Source organism: Theropithecus gelada, chromosome 13 (assembly GCF_003255815.1).
Source record: "Theropithecus gelada isolate Dixy chromosome 13, Tgel_1.0, whole genome shotgun sequence".
Lineage (NCBI taxonomy): Eukaryota > Metazoa > Chordata > Mammalia > Primates > Cercopithecidae > Theropithecus > Theropithecus gelada.
The window spans coordinates 43882509-43904544 of record NC_037681.1 but is presented as its reverse complement, the minus strand read 5'-3'; the positions used below and the strand labels follow the sequence as shown (position 1 = coordinate 43904544).

Sequence of the window (22036 nt, the reverse complement as noted above, 5' to 3'; positions counted from 1 at the left end):
CTATTTCCAAAGCTTTTGCATCATCCGAAACAGAAACTCTACCCGTTAAGCAAAAACTCCCTGTCCCTTCCCTCCACACTAGCCCCTGGTAACCTCTAATCTACCTTTTGTCTCCACGAACCAGGGCATTTATTTTAATAAAGCGCTTTCACCCAGCTGTTTCACTTAGACCCCACAACAGCCCGGTGAGGTGGACATTCTTGTGCACAGCTTATAGATATGGAAACAGTCTCAGAGAGCTTCGGCGTTGCACCTTAAAGTCACTCAGTCGGTCAAGTATGAACATGGGTCCTGACTGCCACCTCCTGACCCCAGCCTAGGGTGCTTTTCATCACTCTGAGCAGCCTCCTCAAATAGGGTCTCTCCTTCCCCATCCCAGGAAAGATCTCATGGAAACAGGGCTTGAGACGAAAGCCATAACCACAGTGACCTTTTCCTTCTTCCCTCTCCACCTCCAAAGTGGTGCTGAGCTCACAGGGAAGACAGCGGCAAATTGTGGCTGCCCTGCCCCCAACATACACAAACGTCCTGCCAATGATTCTGCTGTACCTCCCATTCCCAGCCCAGGTTCAAATCCACCAAGAACGACTGAGGGACCAGCGAGAGGCAGCTGCTTTCCTGAGCTTGGATATATTCAAGGCCTGCCCAGCAACACCTGCGGGCGGTCTTGATGGCTGTGACTGCCCTTCTGCGACGGAACTGGGCCAACGCCTCTGAAAGCGGGGACTGGAGCGCAAACACTGGCCATGCACTACGTCTTGGGGGCAAAACAAGAAACCCTCAGAAAGAAAGAGAAGCCAGAGCTCTAAGGCCCAAGCATCCTGCACGTGAGTGCTATCTGTACCACCCCACCTGGCTGTTAAGGAAAAAAGGTCGCCTGATCAGACAAAAGGGAGAGGACTGCAGCTGGCTGTCTATGAGGTCTGGGGCTCGACCATGCAATCCTTGTGCCTTTTGGTCCTGACATTTGTTGGTTGTTTCAAACCGTTACGAGCAAAACTGTTCCTGTGGGGAGTGTGTGGTTGCACCTTCAGGTGGTGTCACCAGCACTGGGGAAGGATGTGCCTTGAAGCTGTATGCATCCAGCTGCTCATCCAACCAATTTCACCAGGGTTGTCCTGGGCTGGGCCTACCCAGAGCAGCTCTAGGTGATGAATCCCACTCTGCTGAGTGATCTGGGGCAAGTTTCTTAGTCTTTCTCATCTCTGAAGTGGTGCTAATAATAATTACTCGGAGAGTTATAATGAGGATTAAAAAAGTTCACATTGGTAAAGTACTTACAACAGTGCCTGCAACAAAGTAATTACTAGATGAGTGCCTTAAATAAAATAAATAAATGCAAAAAGCTGCAGAGGATTACAGGAAAGTCAGAGTAAAACCTTGAGAAGATGCAAATATTTGAAGGAAAGGGTTGTGATACTGTGACTCCAAATGCTCTACGAGAGATGGGAAGGGCACAGTAACTACAGTAAAAGCCCCGATGATGTAAAATCTGCGCCCCCAACACAGCTTTATCATCCGGGCTCAGGCCCCAACTATGAACCCATGAGGGCTTCATGCTAGCTCACCACGGGGTTACGTCTTCATCATCCTCATCATGGCACCCACAGAAATTACTGTTTTTGGAGGCTGCTCCACTATCTTCTCTCAGTTAGTAGGCAAGTTGAGATGATGTCAAAGGATTCGACTTCCCTAACTCAACAACAGTGGTTAAATACATTAATAAATATTCATGTACATTAATCCATTCATTCTGTCCTCCAACACGTACTGAGAGCCTCTATAGACTGGGCATCATGAGCCGCTGATTTTTACAGAGTTCGCTGCCTCATAAGGAGACAAAAAAATAAATGGGTAAGTTTCACATAATATTGAGGTATTATAATAGGAACGTAAACAAAAGTGTTATAGGAACAAGAGAAATAATAGCAAAAAATGTTTCCCCATCACAGGGGGTGGTAACCTTTAGGTTCTCAGTTGTAGGGTGAACTTTTTCTGGGCAGGAAAGAGAGGAAATGACAATGCTAGGAAGACGGAGTGGCAGGTGCAAAGGCCCTGGGGCATGAGAGATCTTCATATGTTTGGGAATTTCAGGGTGGCTAAAGTGGGTGGTGGGGTGACGCTCTCCAGTGACCTCCTGGCTCACGTACCAGTGTGTTAGTGGATTTCCCTCAGACAGAAACACAGACCCACTGACACATAGGAGTGTGGCGATAGTAAGCTGTGTCCTGGTATTGACATTCAGGGAAGCAACAGATAGCAGCAACCCTGTATGCAGCAGCGAGTGCTGGGATGAATGAGTAATAGGAGAGGGTACTCACGAAGGTCACTGCAGCTGCTTTTAGCAAACCGACACGCCTGGTGAGGTCTAGGAGAGAGAGGAGGCACCCATGGCTGTCGCTTGGGAGCCGTCTGTGCAATGGAGGCGGTTGTTTTTTATTTCTTTTTCACACAACTAGAAAATGTATTGGCTCACACAACAAGAAGCCCAGAGCAACCAGGGCTCTGGTTTGGTACATCTGGAACTCTCTTGTTTTCTCCTCATGTGAGAACTCTCTTGTATATCTGGAACTCTCCTGTTTTCTCCTTATGTTTTCTCCTCTTGCTTTCTCTCTGCTCATGTGCTGGCTTCATCCTCAGGCTTGTAGCAGGAAGGTTACAACAGTTCAAGGCACCATATTCCAGTCATGACAATGTCTGGAGGGCGAAGGATGACTTTTTTTCTTGTGACTCTTCCTTAAAAGCAAGGAAACCTTTTCCAGAAACCCCAGGCGGGATTACCCTCATATTCTATTCCAGAACTGCCTCACATGACCCTTTCCTAAACTAACGACGGGGAGGGGAAGCGCCATCACCATGCCTGGCCAGAATCATATTCTCACCAGGGGCTGGGATTCACTTTTCTTTGAGCATGCGAGGTGGTGGATACCTGAGCAGAATGGGGGTTCCACTGGGAAGGGAGAACGAGAGAAAATGAATGTCGGACAAATGGGCAGCAATGCCCATTACAGACCACGAGGTCACTTTGTCAGGCCTGGCTCATTCTCCAGCTCTGCCTGCAGCTGGCACAACCAACTCACCAGGCAGGCTCAGCCCATGCCCCCATTCCTACCTCCATCCCCTGCCACCCTCCAGCCTGAGGGCCACTTCTAACCTGAACTAGGGATACTTTAAGTAGTAGGTGAAGAATCTGGGTCGTGTTCACCATCAGTCTGGCCCTCGACTGGGTGTGTTTTCATAAAGAGGCTGTCCTATACTGAGTCCCTTCGTCATGCCAGAGAAGCCTCCTGAGGGCAACCTCAAGGCCAGTGCTGTTCTAGAATTGCAAAGATAATCACAGAGACACCAGAGCCATGGCCCAGGGCTGGCCCGAATCCTGGGAGAGCTGGGCAGATCCACTCTGGACAAAGGAGAGAAGCGTCACACTGGGAGGACCTGACCTCACGGCCAGTGGGAAGAGAACGAGTTCAGGATGCTCGGGATGGATCTGGCCATCCATGAAGCTGGACTCAAAGGTTTGTCCTTTCTGCCCCAGGTGACTCTCGGTCATTCAAATCCATGTTTTTAAAATAAAGCAATCAAATCTGAAAGCATGAGCCACCGGGATACCCCAACAGGATCCCCCCATTCCCTACCCTAGCCGACTGCCTTAGACAAGGGGGGCCCAGGTGGGTTTTGAGTCTCCACCCCTCCAGGTGTGAAAAAAAATAAGAACGTGGAATGTGAGTGACTTTCTCTATCCATCCACAGCTCCATCTGGGCCGGGCAAGAGCCCTACCTGCTGGCAGCCTGTGGTTGCGGGGCCAGGGGGAAACTGTGTGGCCCTCTAAGGGCAAAGGAAGGCAGGAGTGGGGGACAGAGAACCACAAATCTAACCTTGACACTTGAGCCTTGGGGAGCAGGTCTAGCAAGGGTGGCCCCGTGGGTGGCTGAGGGGTGTTTTCTTAAGGGACTGCAGGGAACAGCAGCCAACAATTTAAGTCAAGGGACAGAGGTGCGGACAACTGGCCTTCTGCTATTGAGACGTATAGCTCGCACCATTCCCCAGCTCCCAGGACTCCTTTTCACAGTGCCAGAAGGGTACAAAGTATTCACCCACCTTTTCCGGGAAGCAGAGGAGGGGAAGCTGGGCATGCAGAATTTTGCTGCCATCAATAGGAAAGGCGTGTGACAGCAGTCTCTGAGTGCATACAGATGCCTGGCCCACTCACTCTGCTCAATTCTCAGGGCTCTTTATTTACCAGAGGAAAATGAGGTTTCTTGCCTACGGGTTCTAGAGAGGCAGATTCACAATGCAAATTAATATGCCACGACTAGTTGAGACTGCAGCCAGAGCAGTACACGGAATTCTCCTAAACCTTCCTTTTAGGGCAACAAACGGAGTGTTGAAACTGATTGGTAATCCATTAAGTTACATCAGCTCTTCTCTGCAGAGACTTCCACAATGCCTCTTCCCCATGGCATTGCACTTTTGGAAGTCTCAGGCCAGTCTGGCTGGCTGTACCATGAAAGTAAGAGGAACAGAGATAGGGTCAGTCTGGGTTTGGAGGACGTTCCCTCAATGAAATTAAACTAACTGTGTAGGGGCTGATGGTAGATAAATGATACTGAGATGCATTAAGCTCTCCTTTTTATGTTTATTTCCCCAAGTTATTTTTAGCATTACAGACAGTTCCTAGTTAACAAATGGGTTGCGTTCTGAAAGTTCATTTGTAATTTGGCTGTTTAGATTTTAGAACATACTTTCCCTATAAAAAAACAATGTTATAAATGGTGATGAGACTCCCAGGCTAGTTCTCCAAAGCCTATTTAACCCATAATGTAGCTAAAATACTGTCCTTCCTCAAGGGAAAAAAATTGTTTAATTGCAACATGAGTAATTAAACAAAACAGAGAAAACCATTAGAACTGAATAAGAAGTAGATTTATGTTCATCTTGAGTGATGCTCTTTGCAGAAAACCTAATTTAATTTAAGAAGAGGTCCTTCTAAGGGCTTTTGGGGAACTGCACAGGATTTATCCTATTAGGGAGAAACAGGCACTGGGCTGTCCGAATCTGTGGTTAATGAATACTGCATCATGCAACAGGCTCCCTTTCCTGATTTCAGACTCATTAGGAAGTCTCCCTACCAGAATTTGTTTTCCCAAGTAGATTTTCACAGGGAGAAAGCCTCTGGTCAAAGTCCATGAAGGTGGCCTCCTTGGGGTGATTTTTAAATTCCAAATCAATAGGTTAGCATCTATCTGTCCTTGTGCATGTCCTGGGGACAGCAGTGTTCCAGTCCCACCAACCCGGGAGCAGTGACAGGATCAAGCATTGGTACTTCTGAACTTAGAAGCCAAGGTCAGTGTACCTGCGAGGTCCCCTGAGAGCCAACTGGACAGTTCATTCCCTAGCAGCATAATCCTTGCCGCGTGTCTTCTTTTCAACCTCATTAGCCAGTTCTTTGAGTAGATAGATGTGCGTGGGTCCTAAGTGTCCCACATCTACACCAGGCCATATGAGAGAGTAATCCTTTCTGCCTGAGGCATGCCAGCCTTGGCCAGAACTGAAGGGTGAATGACCGTGCCTAAACAAACATGCTGGGAACACTCCGTGGGTAGATTGCAAAAATGATCACAATTCTTTCCAACCTTAGATGCCTGTCCCTTTGCAATGTGGTGTTGCGGTATTTCCCATCAAGAAGCGGGGTCTCTTTGCCCACTCCTTGAATCTGGCTTGGCCATGCCTCCTGCTTTGGCCAATGGGATTTTAGCAAACATGCCCCAGGAAGAGGTTAGAAAAACATCTGTGCATTAACCTTGCTCTCTTGCTGCTCTTGGTCCCCTAAGACCACCGTGTGAATGAGCCTGAGATAGCTGGATGGAGGATGACAGGCCACAAAGGACTGAGGCACCTTGGCCAACAGTTGGCCAACCACAGATGTGTGAGACCATCCCTGATCATCCAGCCACTAGCCAATCTACAGCAGACCACAGATAAATGAGACAGCCCAGCAGAGATCAGCTGAGCCAGCCCAGACCAGTGCTGACCAGTCAAACCACAGAACTGTTATGGCTTTAAAACACCAGGTTTTGGGGGTATTATCAAGCAGCAAAAGCTAACTTACACACACAACTGGCTCCAGTCAATGCAGTCTTTGGATATCTTTATTTTGAAATCCATGTATGGACTTTTTTTGCCCAGACTAAGGCTTGTCTCTTACAAATGTGGCAAAATACATCTTCTTCCCTCTTTTTGCCTCCTTAATCAGAAATTTAAGTTCGGACCACTCAGCCCAAACTGCAGGCTTTGAAATGGGTGCTTTGGAAATCATGACATTTTTCAATTTTGTACACACTTTGTGACTGACAGGTAGGTTTTAAGTCAATGAATACACAATCAAACTGTAACTGCAACTTAAGGTACAGGCAAAATCCATTAGCTCAGTCCTAAAGTGCACAGGTTGTGTTATCTCACAATGCATTATTGTTCCCTGATAATTTATCACAAGGCAAATCACAACTCTTGTTCATGGAGAAAGCAACAGTCTTTGGATAAAATCACTTGCAGTCTGGAAATTCATGGCGAAAGGGGCTTGAATGATTCTCCTAACTGAGCCCACTCGGCAAGGCAGCCTTCGATCTTCAATGTGAATACAAGAGGAATGAGAGTTCTGTGCACAAGCATCCTCTCTTCATTCATGGACCCCAGAAGCACACAACAGGAGGGGCTGCCACATTGGCCCTGCGGTCACTCACATGATCCCCACAGAAATCCCAGATCCTCTTCCTCAAGGGGAGCATTCCTCCAGAGAAGCTGGAGTGCATGGGGAAGATATCGTCTCCAGCGTTGTCTCTATGATGACACATATCCACCCTGACAGCCCTAAATGCTCATAAATGTCAAAACCCGGGTGTTTGAGTGTTGACGATGAAGCCCGCAGATTTCACGGCCCCTTTCGGTTCTCCTCGGGCCTCCGACACAGGCGAAGTCCCTCTGCTTCCCAGCTAGATTTATTTTCAAGGGCTTAGCTCTGAGGGACGATGGGAATGTTTCAGCATGAGTGCTCCTGACCACAAGGAAAAAAAGCCCCCAGTACATTTCACAAAGACATCAGCCAGGATTCTGCAGAGTCCATTCTTTCACGAACAAAATTGCATTTTATGAAGCCGTCCCTTTTCTGTTTCATCTGTCAACCAGGTTTGCTGAGAATAATTTAAATTTCATGCAGCAGCGACTGTGGGGCATTGGGGCTTCCCTTCAGGCCCACAAACAGGTCTGGCAGTGGAGTCGCAGTTCTGCTTCTCGGGAGCACCCTGCCCCTGCGGTCCAGACCATCTACAGACCAGACACACAGTGGTGGGCCAGGGACGGGATGCCATGCCGGTTTCTCAGCATGACCTCGTGCCACATCAGACAGGGGATGGGGACAGGCCAATGCATCTTTCTTCAGCCTCCCAGCACCAACCACCAGCAGGGGACAGGTTTCCCCGCAAATGTATGGATAACTGGGTAGACCCAGTCAATGGTTTAACTTTCTAAAATTAACTTTTATCAAGTGCTTACCACATGGTAGGTAGTGTTTTAAGCTTTTCTATGCATATTAATTTAACCAGCTCTCACATCATCCCCATGAGGAGGATACTATGATTATTCCCAATTCTTAGAGACAAAGAAACTGAGGTTCAGAGACATACTCAGCTTCTAAGTGGCGGAGCTAGGATTCAGTCCCAGTACTGTCAGACTCAAAAGCTTGAAGCTCTCAGCAGTGGTGAAATGCTGAGTCGACATAACCTTTGGCTTAAATTTTCTCACCTATACCACAGAGGTAAATGTGCCCACTTTCTGGCCTGAAATCTCTTGCTATCAGCTGGGTGGATGAGCGGATGGAAAAGTTACCATAACAATGCTGCAATCATGGTTACCATGGTGAATGCATTCTGCCAGGCAGCCTGGAGTGGGAAGAGGAGCTGGCCCAGGCTGGTTCTGATTCTAACTCACTGGGTGACCTCGGCAGGCCACATTTTCTTTGGGCCTCACTACTGTGACCTGTAGAATGAGGGGCTGGAGGACGTGGTCACTCTGCTCCTCTTAGGCTCTTGGAACTTGTGACCTGGGGAGGCCATTGATTGGTCTGAGCCATGAGTGTGTGTTGGGGGGCTAGGGTGAGTCCACCAGACCCTCCCTGCACTTCAGCAGCCCAGGAGTCTGCTTGTCCAACTGGCCTTTCTTCAAGACACGCGAGGAATCTTTAGGCCACAGACAAATGAAGAAGTAGAAAAATCAATTCAGGCCTGAAGTAGCAGTGATGGAAAGAATTGTCATCACCTCATCAGCCAGCCGCTGGGAGCACAGCCAGCCTCCCCACCCAGAGAGCCTGGCAGAAGCTGGCCCCTGCCTGGGAAGGTGACCAGGCCCACAGGGCTGGGTGGGGAGGGTGATGGCATGGGATGCCTCAGCCCCCAGGGCACATCGTGATGTTCACCCTGCGCCCTGCCCAGCCAAGAGGGGACACTAAGGCCTGACAGTACTGACACTAGTCCCCCAGTCACCTTCCTCAGGGACAGATGCTGCGTTTCCGAGTGTGGCTCTGGCCCGCATGTGGCTCTAGACCTTTCACCCAGGAAACCCGGTGTATACATTCCAGCAGCTGTCCCCACACTCTGGCAAGCTGGGACACAGCTCTGCTCCTGGCTTCCACCCGGCCGACCTCGCCTACCCACCCCACCATCCCCTGGAGTGCGGTTTCAGCTCTGTTTCCACAATAGGCTTTCCTTAGAGGAAAGGGCCCCAGAGCTGAAAAAAAGCTTTAAACTCCCTTCCCTCAGTCACCTGGCTGTATCAGTCTCAGTCTGGAGTTCACTAGATGGCCTCTTCCCCGCAGCTCCCTCCTGCCTACAGAGCATCTGGAATCCCAGCCAAGGAGTAGGTTTGAGATGCCCTTTCCTTTCCTTGCTTTCTTGGGGCCTGGCTGCTGTGTCTTTTCTGAAGACCTGCCTTTTCCTCTTGGTGAGGTTAGAAATGAACACCTTTCAGGCTGGGCATGGTGGCTCACGTGTATAATCCCAGCACTTTGGGAGGCCAAGGTGGGTGGATCACTTGAGGACAGGAGTTCAAGACCAGCCTGGACAACATGGTGAAACCCTGTCTCTACTGAAGACAAGAAAAAAAAGGACATGAACACCTTTCCCTAAGGGGGTAGAATCTCATCCCATAGGCCTCGCCTGGATGACAGTAACAATGGTGATAGGAAGAGGTCAGCACCGATACAGGTCTCGACTTACCACATGCCAGGTTCTGCTTGTTCTGAGCACTTCACACAGGTTTTAACCCACACAGTCCTCACAGCAACTCTGCTCGCAAGTACAATGACCTCTTCCCATTTTACAGAAGTGAGGCCCAGAGAGGTCAGGTAACCTGTCCAGGGTCACTCAGATAGCAAGCGGTAGAATGGAATTCAAATCCAGGCAGTCTGTCTCCAAAGTCTGGCCCTATCCACTGCACTAAGCTTCCCCTGCCAATAACTTCAGGGGGAGAGACATTCTTGGGTCATTTGGTCACACTGTCCAGGCCACAGATTTGTTATACACAAGGAGCCATGAGCTCCCCGAGGACAAGAGCCAGCCAGCCCTGGCCTGCTCAGTAAAGACCCACATTGTTGACCAGGGAAACTGCAAATACCTGGGCCTGGGCCTGCCCATGAATTGACATGGTCTTGGCACGGGGTCAAATACATAGGCTAGAGGACAGGCCTCCGGGCAGGCAGGAGCCAGGCTAGAACGGCAGGAAGGCACTGTGGCCCAAATGTGCCAGGGGTGCCTGGGAAGCCAGTACTGCTGTCCTCCCTCCCCCAACCCAGTGCTCCTGGGCGCCAAGGGACCGGGGCGTAATCCGGGGAATCAAACAAGCCCCTGCAAGAAAGAGGCTGGGCTGGAGGCAGAATTCAGTTCCTCTGTTGTGACACGCCAAGGAGCGGGCTGTCCTCACAGGCATGAACTTTCGGCCCCTCTCCCCTTCCTGGCCACCCTGCCCAGTCCCTGCCCCAGCTGTTGTTTTCTGTCTGTGGCTGGGTTCCTTTCCTCTCATGTGGCTGTGGTTTGGGGTCAGGCCAGTCAAGGATGGTGACTATCAAACCACTCTGGAGCAAAGGGGGAGCTCTGTGGACAGCACAGCCCTGGAGGGGAGCCCCAGCACCGAGCCCCTCCACTTCATCCCCCAGAGCAGCCCGACACCATCCCAAAAAACACATGCATCCTTAAAAGGACAGACGTCTTCAAGAGGGCCTCTGGGCCCAGCCTCTCTCTCCCACCTGGAGCCCCGAGCAGTCAGTTCCAGTGGCTGCCATTCTCCATATGGCCAACAGCTGGCCCTGCAGAGCACCTGCCAGATGTGGCCAGCGGGGCTAGCGGCTGGCCCTACTGGGCAGAGGTCACCGAGTCAGACCAGCGCTTGGGCTGGCGCCCAGGGGAGGAATGTGTTTGGCTGGCCTGGGGGCAGCATGCCCAAATAATCCTCCATCTCCTCTCCCCTGTCCAACATTCTTTCCCTCCCCGCTTCAGTGGGGTAGTGTTTTCATAACAGGAAAATAAAATCAATAAGGCACTGCAGCAAGATGTCAGTGCGCTCCGAGCCAGCCTCCAATAGCTCCATTGTCTCGGCCTCCACCGGGCTCTGCGGCCAGCAGCACTCATAGTTATTAATGGGAAGCAGGGCTGAAAGGGAGTTTTGAAAACCAGAAGACAAAGGCGCAGCACACCTGGAGTGCGGCTTTCCAGTGCCACAGCCACCTCACAATGGCCGGGCTGGGGCTCCCCGCCTTTAACTTCTCTGGCAACTTTTCTGAAAGCAGGAAAAGAAAAGCCTAGACACACCCACATGTGCACACACACATGCACGCACACATACACATCCTTGCACATACTCGAGCGTACGTGCACACTGCCCCAAGGGGGCTCCTGGGAGACGACTCTGAATGGCCAGCAGAGGCAAAGGCAGCCTGCATAGCCCCTGCTCGCTGAGGAAGCAGGATAGGGACCAATGGGCTTCCTGCCACAGCCATGGCCAGGGGCCCGTCCCTCCAGGACTCAGGCTGCCTGAGGGGCTCTGAGCAGCCAGCACGACTGGGGACCAGCTCAGCCCAAGGCCAAGCAAGAGCCGTGGCAACACTGTTTTCCACATTCCGTTCAGCAACACAGGCTGGCCTCTGTTGCCATTCCCAAGGCTGGAGCCGCCTCTTCTAAAAGAAATGGGAATGACCTGGAGCTGACATCCCTGAGGTCAGCTGTGGGGATAAGTCCTGGGTCCTCTGCAGAAAGGTCCCACAGCCTTGGACCAGCAGCCTTGGACCAGCCCTTAGAAGGCCCACTGAGCCCTTGCTGTGCCTCAGTGTCCTCAACTGGAAGGCAGGGATGATAAAAGTACTGACTCATCGTGCTGTGGCAAGGCTCAGAAGAGACAATATATATGAGAACACGCGGCCCAGTGGTTAATAAAGGGTGGGTTTATCACCTTTATGACTTACTACTTGTCAGTATCTTCTTGCAAACCCAAGTTACTGGCACCCCCAGGGACGCTTGCATAGTCTCAATTTATCTATTTAGGAACCCCGATTGCCATCTTGGAGTTCGACTGTTACTTCACTCATTAAATAACATCTAATCAACATGGCATAGGACAATGAGTGGCCTCAGCACCTGCTTATCTTCCTACAAGTCAGTCACAGAGAAAGACTTCATGGATAATAAAACCCTCGTGAACGCTCGCAAAGAGTTGCCAGGCCCAGGTCCTGGGAGGACAAGACTCTGGAGGACTCAGGGTCTGGAGCACAGGCTGCCGCTCTGGAGCCTGTGGGGCTGGCCTGAGCCTGCAGGGAGACAGGGCCCCTCTACCCAGCTCCTGCTCAGAGATGACACCAGGTCTTACCTTGGTGGTGACCGCAGAGGCAGAGCTGGCCACGAGGCTGGTGATGGCCTCGCTGCTGCCGGTGGTGCAGGGAGCAGGAGCCGTAGCGGGGGTGGGCAGCCGGGAGGGCACCACGGGCAGCGGCAGGAGGCCAGGCCGGGCACTGAGGCTGCTGGCTGTGCCGCCACCGGCCCCCGAGGTGACGCTACAGATGCTGGTGGTCCCATGCGTCCCGTTGACGCTCCACTCGCGGCGGTCCCAGCCCACCCGGTAATCTCTTTCGAAGCGGCTATGGTGCCGGGACATCTCGGTGGGCCGAGGCGGCTTCTCACAGGGAAACAGAGCCCGGACCTGCGGTGACAGGGTGGAGAGAAGGGTGATTTAGGACTGGAGCAGGCAGCGACAACGGACAGCATCCATGAAGCCCCTTCTCTAGGTTCAATAACAGGCTTCAAACATTAGCTCATTTCAGAGTCACGCAAGCCCACAAAGCATGGATCATTAATTAGCCCCACTTCACAGACAAGGAATACATGATTTGCCCAGGATCCTGTGGCCAAAGTAAGTAGGCAGGATTTGAACCCAGCCACAGTTAAAAGTGATACTGTTGGTTCTGCCACGTCTCACTGCCCTGAACAACACAAATGTGCATATTTTAATTACGGTTGGGACTTTATCCCCTCCACCCCCACTGTGAAAAAAGAGCCGTGAACTCCTCAGGACATGTTTTCCTCAACCACATGATAGGATACGGTCACCCGCGTGTGTAGACTCACTTTATAGTGGACAAAGCCCTTTACAGAAAGCTCTCTTCCTCCTACAGTGGCCTGTGAGGTGGCAGGGCATGGACGGTTCCCAGTTGAGGGTCGAGGGACCTCACTGAGAATAAGTTATCCCTCGAGGTTCGAGTACTAGAAAGTGATAAAGAGTCCAGGATCCCCAGCCTTCAGATCCTAGCTAAATGCACAACTCAAGTCGCAAAGGGTGTTAGCCTCTAGGAGTGGAGTTCCCTTTCATAGTCACAGCCCTATGATTTGATCTTGGGCAGCATCAGAGACCCCGTGTACCCTGGCCTCTGTTAACCAGACCATCTCCCACACGGCTCTCCTGAACCTCTAAGCATAAGGCCCTTCCATGTTGTCATGGAGACCTGGACACGCCATGATATTTGGAAGGGCTTCTGAATCACCAAAGATTGCATTTTGCTCAGTATTACCATGATTTGCTGGGTTCCCTGCCCACCCTCGATTAGGAAGGCTGTAAAGACACAGGGGAGGTGTTAGTTGCAGAGGCCACGGAGAGGCAGAGGCAGAGGGGAGAGGGGAGAGGGTGTGGCAGTGCCAGGGCACGAGTGATGGTGGGTTAGGGTAGGGGTTTGCATCACATCCACAACCCTGGGCATGGCCCAGCTACAGCTTGGTTGCCTTTGGCCTTTTGCATTCTCCAACTGTTTTCCAGTCTGGGGGTGAGCGCCCAGAAGTCCTGGTTCCCAGCTCCTTTTCCTACCCTGCCAGTCCAGCTCAGCCCTGGGGAGGTACCCTGGAATTGTTGGCCAGTGGACAGATGGGCCACTTTATTTTAAAAATATCTATCTATAAAGCCTGTTCCTACTGCGGACTTTGCACATCCAGACCTAGTTGTCAACTTCTGGTGCCATGGCCTGTGCCCAACCCAAGAGCCTCCTACCCTTGTTCTACTTGCATGCTGGCCTGTGCCCTGGTGGCCATCATCCCCTCTGCCAGGCACACCGGGCAGACCTGAACCCACCCTGCAGCCCAGTTGAAGCCTGCAGCCCTGCCTGAAATAGAGCTGACCATAATTTCTTCAGCTGGGTGTGGTGTCACTATTTATTTCACCATTATGCTTTCTGGCTTACACAATGTCACAGAAATTATTGTTAAAAAGTCTATCCAGGCTGGGTGTGGTGGCTCACGCCTGCAATCCCAGCACTTTGGGAGGCCAAGGCGGGTGGATCATGAGGGCAAGTGATCGGGACCATCCTGGCCAACATGGTGAAACTCCATCTCTACTAAAAATACAAAAATTAGTCGGGTGTGGTGGCATGCACCTGTAGTACCAGCTACTCAGGGGCTGAGGCAGGAGAATCGCTTGAACCTGGGAGGCAGATGTCGCAGTGATCCGAGATTGCGCCACTGCACTCCAGCCTGTCGACAGAGCAAGACTCCGTCTCAAAATTAAAAAAAAGAAAAGAAAAAAAGTCTATCCAATATTACCTGGTTAAAAAATGAAAATCAATTCCCTTTTGATCTCCCCACATAAACTTTTTCAGCTGAGCTTCTTGATGGCATTGTCTAAACTTAGCTCCAGTTTCCTCGTCCTGTTCACTCTGTGACCTGCTCCGCAGTGGCCTTCGCCCTGGCCACTCCATGGGAACTGTTCTCATTGAAGTCAAGGGTGACCTGCTTGCTAAGTCCAAGGGGACATTTATGCCGCTGTCCTCGACTTCCCTCACATGTGACGTGGCTGATCTTCCTTGTTTTCCAGAGCCCTCCTCTGCAGTTTTGGTGATACCAGCCCTCTCCTAGTCCTCCGCCTCCCTCTCGGCTGCTCCTTCTCAGTCTCCCTGGCGGGCTCTTCTTCCTCAGCTCATTATTTAAAAGCTGGGGCTCCTCGGGGTTCCAGATCTCCTCCGCTTCTCCCTGGATGATCACATCCCTCCTCCCCTCTTTCCGGATAACTCCCAAGGCTACCTTTGCAGCTCTCCTCTCTCTCAAGCACCACCCCCACCTCCCTGCAGCCTGCCGCACACCTTCCCCCAGCTGTTCCACAGGTGCCTAAACACCCAGAGTTGCTAAATTAGTGCAACATTCCTTTGTCCAAACACCCATCCTCAGGCATTCCCTCCCTCAGAGAAAGTTGCCTCTATCTCCTCACCTCCATCCCCCTATAGGTCTTAGATTCCTCTGCCTCAGCTGCTCTCAAATCTACCCCCTTCTCCATCTGCAGCCACGACCTTCCATCACTGTCGCCCAGTGCCTCCTTATTTCAGCTTGCCTGCCTGCCCCCAGTCTTGCCCTTCTCAGCCATTCTCTACTCAAATGCCCACAGGAGTTTTGCAAAGGGCAACTCTGATCATGATACTTGACTTTCTTGCTTTAAATCCTGTCCATCAATATAAGGTTCCAGCTCTTCCTGGTAGCCCAGAAGAGGATCTGGTCGGGCTCCCTTTTCTAGCATCCCCTCTCATTCATCCCGTCCTGCCCCAGAGGCTATGGCCCATCATTCCAAATGCCTTATGGTTTCTGAAGCCTCATGTCCCCTTTCAGCTCAGGGTCCAAGTCCACGCTGCTCTTTTGCCAGGAATGGCTTCTGACCGTCCCCCCGCTACTGCCTATGACCCCACCCAGCTCAGGCACGGATTCTTCTAGAAGCCTGTACTTACTTTTCCCCTTCTGGGTCAGGTGAGAGACTCTCCTCCAGTGCCTGAGCAAACGGTACCCACCCTCCCTACAGCCACGGCTGCTGTCTATCTGCTACCTTCAGAACAGGGCCTGGGTCCTCATTCTCTGTGTGACCCCAGCAACCTGAACAGCGCCTGTCAAAGAAGGGTGCTCAGTACCTGTGTGCTGAATGAATGATTAAACAAATGCTGGTTTTTTCTTAATTGCTGAGCACTTCCAGAGAGGACAAACACATTTGTGTGAAGAGAAAACCTCAGACAAAGAAAGAAATGTTGAGTCTCCTGACTGGAAGTTCCAAGTAGGTGCTGGAGTTAGAAAACATCCTATCTTAGCCTGGGCATGGGGGCTCATGCCTGTAATCCCAGCACTTTGGGAGGCCAAGGCAGGAGGATCACTTGAGGCTAGGAGTTCAAGACCAGCTTGGCCGACATGGTAAAACCCCATCTCTACCAAAAAAAAAAATACGAAAATTAACTGGGCATGGTGGCGTGCGTCTGTAGTCCCAGCTACTCAGGAAGCTGAGGCATAAGAATCGCTTGAACCCAGGAGGTGGAGGTTGCAGTAAGCCAAGATCGTGCCACTGTACGTCAGCCTGGGTGACAGAGTGAGACAAAAATTAAAAGAGAGAGAGAGAGAGAGAGAGAGAGAGAGAGAGAGAGAAAATGTCCTACAGTCCTAGTAAATCAGACCTTGAGCCTCCAAGGACAGGCCTGAACAGAGAATATCTGCATGTCGAGGTGAGCTGGGCTCACAGTGTAGACGCCTCTCCCAAGGCTGACCTGCCAACAAGGGGCTCATGCTGATTATCACGGCCTCAGGGACACTGCCTCCCTAGGGTTGGATCCTAATGTGGCAGAGAGGATGTTATGTATTCACCACAGTATGTCCTCTTTCTGGGCACAAGGAGGAACTCTCCCAGCTGCCATTGCAGTTAAGCTGGGCTCCTGTGTCTGGAGTCTGGCGGATAGGATAGGTGGGGAGGGGATGGAGACTGCTTCCAGACCTGGTCCTTTACAAACATCTACGACCCTCAGTTCCCTGTGCTCGTCATGGCAACCTTGGAGGCCACATGTTCCAGATGGTGCCACCATCTGATGGAAGAGCGTTTCTCTGCGCACACTGGATGTTGCATAATGGGGGCGTGAATCTTTGTTGTGATAACACGCTGAGATTGGCAGTCTATGTGTTACCTAAGCACAGCCTAGCCTGGCCTGGCTGATGTGATAAATCAGCCTCTACCTTCCTACAAATCAACACAACTTCACATGTCGCCAAAGAAGCCATCTCCTTCCAGCTGGGGAGGATGGAGGTGAGGAGGGTATGCACTGAGGGTGGCCAGCAACACCGCTCCCCTGAGACATGCCTGGATGTGCTTGGGATCAGGTCAAAGGGGTCTCCTAGGCCCCAGTAAAACCTCTCCACTCTCTGCCTTGGGGACCACCTGCTGGGCCATGGTAAGGTGCCTGCACCTTACAGTTCTGGTGCATGAAAGCAAAGCCCAGGCCCCAGCGCCCTTCACCTCCCAACACTCCCACCCCCCCACCCTGATGCTTAGCTCCTCAAGTCTCCTTTAAATGCCAGGCAGGAGATGGAGACTTGGAGCCTGGAGCCCAGAATCTAGTTTCAGCCTCATTAGGTGTACTCAAAACAAAGGTCAAGAATTTGCATGCCAGCATTTCGGTGAGACTTCATTCCTCAATTTAATTTCCCCTCTCAAACGTCATGAAAGAAAGGTGTTGCACGGTTTACCCTGAGTGAGATGGCAGACTGCCAGCACCAGAGGTGGCAACTTAAGTATTTTCTGCTGGGCACCGAGCCACTGTGCCACAAGGTCCCATGGGCATACATGTGTGCCCAGAGTGGTGTCGAGGGAGGCATTGGAAGTGCTAGTTGTGGCAGAAGGAGGCCTGGAATGGATGAGGTACCTTAGATGAGACTGGTCAAGCAATTACCGCCAAAACACATCAAAAAGCTTCCTTGTCAAGGTGAGCCCCTTTTCCTGGCAGGCTGCCCATGAACTGGCAGAACCTGGCACAGGGCCCTTCACCAAGGTGGGGAGCAGGCTGAGCAGCAGCCATCCCTTTGTATGGAGGGGACCATTTACAAAGACACTAGGACTCGAACCTGGGTGGGGTTAGTGCCTTGCTAGCACCTCTTTACATTCCACGCACATGTGAAGAAAACGCTCTAGAGCCTAGAAAATCTTGTATTAACAGGTGGAAATAGGCCACGCTGAGGGGCAGGTAGAGGCAGTTCAGTGCTCGTCCTGGGTGAAATGTGAAAGGCCTCACAGGTATTTTATGTGCCAACTTGGCTCTGGCCTTTGGGATCTTGCAGGCAGCAAAACCGATGCTGGCCAGGAGACGGGAGGCGAGGAGGGCCGGCCTTTCCCAGGGGAGGGCAGAACCCCGAAGTCTGTTTTTTGTTTGTTTTTGTTTTTTTGAGATGGAGTCTTACTCTGTCACCCAGGCTGGAGTGTAGTGGTGCGACCTCAGCTCACCGCAGCCTCCAACTCCCAGGTTCAAGCGAGTCTCCTGCCTCAGCCTCTCGAGTATTATAGGATTACAAGCACCCAACACCACACCCGCCTAATATTTTTTTTTTTTTTTAGTAGAAATGGGGTTTCGTCATTTTGGCCAGGTTGGTCTCAAACTCAAACTCCTGGCCTCAAGTGATCCGCCCACCTTGGCCTCGCAAAGTGCTGGGATTACAGGTGTGAGCTACCACGCCCAGCCTCCTGAAGTCTCCCCTGTGCACAGAGCCTGCCAGTCAACACCACGCCTGCGCCTCCATGAGGGGGGTCATCTTCACAGCAGTCCGGGACAGACATCAGGCTTTGGCCTCTCAGCTCTGGGCCCAGATTCAGAGTCTGGAGCCTGGGCCCTGCACACACAGCTTAGGAAGCCGGCTCAGGCTGTCGGGCTCCCGGTTCCCTTCTCTGTGATGCACCTCCCCGCCTCCAGGAAGCAGAGAGGGGAAGTGGAAGACCTCCTCACAGAACGGGAGCAAATGTGAAGAACGGGGGGAACATGTCACTGGGAGCTCCTGACAGGCAGAAGCACTTCTCGGAATGTTCAGTTGTTGATCCCACTGCAACCCAGGCCCCGCTTCAGAGCCACATGCTGGCATCTCAATGCACACAGGTGCACCCCAAACCTCAGGACAAGGTCCCCCAGCATCCCCAAATGCAGCAATGCCACATCCACCAGCTCTGGGGAAAATCCCAAGGTCAAGTGCAACTGCCTCACAATTCAGATCATCCCTCAGAGGAGGTGGGGCAGACGCCAGCGCTGGGGTGTGCCCGATGGCATCCCCAGCCCCGCCAGAGGAGGTGGGGCAGAGGCCAGCGCTGGGGTGTGCCCGACAGCATCCCCAGCCCCGCCAGAAAGGTCTTTCCCTCCCATCACTTATCTCCAGGAGACAATGAAGGGTGTATTCCTGCCACCTCCCTACTTCCAAGGGATGAGGCCTGGCCTTCCCTTCTGGCTCACCTGCTCACCAAAAAGTGTCCTCCACCTGACAGAGCCTTGACCTCACACCTCCACAGACGAACCTCCCTTCAGGCTGCCTGTTCCTCAGGAATGAATGGAAATTGGCCGCTTCCTTTCCTGTTGGCACATGGGGCCAAATCTTCAGCTTCATGGGGTGCCAGAGCACCTGGGAGAGGCAGGAATGAGGGAGCGGTCACCCTGTCCCTAGGGGCTCCTTCTGTTCCCTTGCAGAAGGCAGGTGAGTCTTAACTAGGATCAAAATAAAGATGACAAAGTAGCCTCAGCCCCTGACTTTTAGCTCCCTCCTTAAGCCTTCTCCCACTATCTGTCCCTAGAACCCTCACATCCCAACAGGAACCCGGCAGGTTTACTGGGATAAGGAAAAAGACACTGTCAAATCCAAAGCAGTATGTGTGGCCTGTTGTCTGCGAACACGCACAGCTCCTGAGGCCCTCTGTGCTAGGTCAGCCAGGATCCTTCCTGTAGGGTGATCTCACTCAGGGACACTGGGAGACACAAGCTGAGGGTGGGGGAAGGTCATCCACCATAAATACCCATGACACAGGGGACCTCGTATCACTAGCCCCAGGGCCTGTCTTGATGGAAGAGCTTCTCCCTGCAGCTCAAGGGCCCTCATGTCCCAGGCCCAGGCTTGCAAAAGGCTTGGGCTACCTGGGGCCTGAGGATATTGCAGGAAGGAAATCCTGGTGCCCCAGGCCCAGACTGTGTCTCTAACTGCTCACCAGCTGCTGTGTTGTGGGGGATGTCGGACTCCTGGACACTTGCTAGAGATCGGATCAGTAGCCCTGCCACACAGACCTGCCGGGAAAACCCTCACCATGAATAATTCATGAGTAAATAATTAAGAGCTTCCATGTGTTTGTATAGTCCATGTGGGGCTGGAACAGAGGAAACAGTGTCCAGGAGCCCTCAGTGCCGGGCCCCGAGAGTCCCTGCTCAGGAACAGGATGCTTCGTGCACCTGAGCTCACGGGCGGGATGGAGGCTGTGTCCGGTGACACACTGTATTCTGGATGCTGGTGGCGGCCCACACACATTAACATGCACCGTGTGTACACACTGTACACAGGATCACAGGTGGCTAATGACCCTTTCCTCGTTCCTATCATTAAGCCACGCCGAAGGAGTGGGCGGCCGGCTGTGAGGGCCCCGAAGGCATGATTAATCCACAGGAAGGCAGGGGGCCCGCGCTGCCTCCAGATAGGGAAGCCGAGGTGGCTGGCTGAGGAATGAGCCTCCGCCGGCCGGCCCCGATCGGAAAATGTATGATTGCCTCATTTGGGGGAGACGTGCTGCCAAGTCGATTGGAACAGTCTGTGCTTGTCTTTATTATTTTAGTTTCCCTCTCTGCATCTTTTAGCCTTTCTTCTGGAGCAAAATACTAAACAGCAGCCAGAACACCATCTTGGCAAATGCAACACAAAGGAACTCTCTGGGCGTTTCTGGAGAGGCAGCTTGGCCACGACTTGACGTGGATGTTAGCGGGAGGTGGGGATGCCCCTCAGAAATGCCTCCCTGCCTCCTGGGGCTGCTCCAGCCCCTAGTGACCCCCATCCCCACGGAGCCCCCACTAGCTCAGACGTCTTGCTTCTGGCTGAGGCTGGGGGTGAGCCCCACACTACCCTACCCTGCTGGACACCTTCTTTGATGAGCCCTCTCTTCTCGGAGCCCACAGAAGCCAGACTCACCAGGCCTAGGACCCCAGCGATGGACTGGCATGTTCCACTCACCGTGTGAGTTCTGATCCTGTCCCTAAAGACAGGGCTACCTCTCCCTCTTCGTTTCCTTCACTGGAGCACAGGGCTGGGCACCCGGGGTGGGGGGCTCAGGGAACATTTGGCAGACCAAAGTGACCCTCCCAGTATGGGACACATGGCAGGGCCAGGACTAGGCTGAGGAGAGTGACAGGTGGGGCCAAAATGTATGGAGACCCCCCCGTCAAGGTCCATCTGCATTTATATTGCCCTGAAAGGGATGAGGGGATGAGTTCTTAAATGATGCCTCACCATCTAGCCCTGGTCCTGACCCTTCACACAGCCTCTAAGGGTGACGTTTTCCTCGAGGGTGAGGTGTTTGGCACCTCCAAATGAAATGTGGGGGTCATGGGGGCCACATGTAGGTGCCAGGCTGGACCCAAGACTTCACATTTAAATCCTCTGAGGCAGCAGAAACCCAGGAAACTCTGGAGTACCCCAGGCTGATGCCAGCCTTCTCCAGTTCCACTCTAGGATGAGGAACCTAAGATGTGGATTTATTTTTAGCTCCTTTTCTTAAAATATCAAGGCCCCAGGTGAACTGAAAGCTTCTCGTTGTCACATTTCCACTCCCATCCCTGGCCCCCAGTTCTCACCAGCCACCTCGCCATCAGACCCCACTCAGCCAGGGCTAATGTGAAGATCGCCCAACCAGGTCCTGTGGCTTGGCAGCCAGAAGTTTCCAGCAACACCTGCTGCAGGATCCAGGGTCTGAACCCAAATGAGCAGCCTCTACCAGGCTCTCCAGGCGGGGGAAAGAGGGGAGGCGGGGATTCGACAAGTCCCATTAGAAACCAGAGCTGTGGCCGGGAGTGGTGGCTCACGCCTGTAATCCCACCACTTTGGCAGGCCGAGGCGGGTGGATTACTTGAGGTCAGGAGTTCGAGACCAGCCTGGCCAACATGGTGAAACCACGCCTCTACAAAAATACAAAAATTGGCCAGGCGTGATGACAGGCTCCTGTAATCCCAGCTACTTGAGAGGCTGAGGCAGGAGAATCGCTTGAACCTGGGAGGCGGAGGTTGCAGTGAGCCAAGATTGTGCTATTGTACTCCAGCCAGGTGACAGAACAAAACTCCCTCTAAAAACAAACAAACAAACAAACAAACAAAAACCCGAAAGAAAAGAAAAGAAACCAGAGCTAGAGGTGTGACCTCTGACGTTTGCGTCCACTCCGGGGACCACAGGTGGCATCAATCTTTGGAACCAAAGGCTTTAGGGCATTGTCTTTGTTATTTAAAGATAGGGAGCCTGCTTTCTCCAATGCCAGTGAAACCTGCACGCGTTCCCAGGTCTCAGCCAGTCCAAAGCTTTGAGGGAAGCACGCCTGGCAGAGCCGAATCTTTCTCAGCAGCAGTGGGTGCAGCTGGTCTCGGGGGAGTGGGAAGGGCCCTCACCCTAAACACCCCACAGTGGCCAGTACACAGTACAGCAGCAGCAAGTCCTCACCCTTCACAAGGCTCTT

At 52.3% G+C, this 22036-nt stretch overlaps 1 protein-coding gene across 1 annotated transcript in view; it reads right to left on the bottom strand.

The window, feature by feature from the left end:
- The window catches only part of KLHL29 (kelch like family member 29), a 321749-nt gene that overhangs the window by 135042 nt on the left and 164671 nt on the right, over positions 1–22036 (bottom strand). Inside the window, exon 3 of the mRNA XM_025354805.1 lies at positions 11906–12235. Coding sequence (XP_025210590.1) covers positions 11906–12190 — 285 coding nt within the window. The 5' untranslated portion in view covers positions 12191–12235. The remainder of the gene's footprint in view (positions 1–11905; positions 12236–22036) is intronic.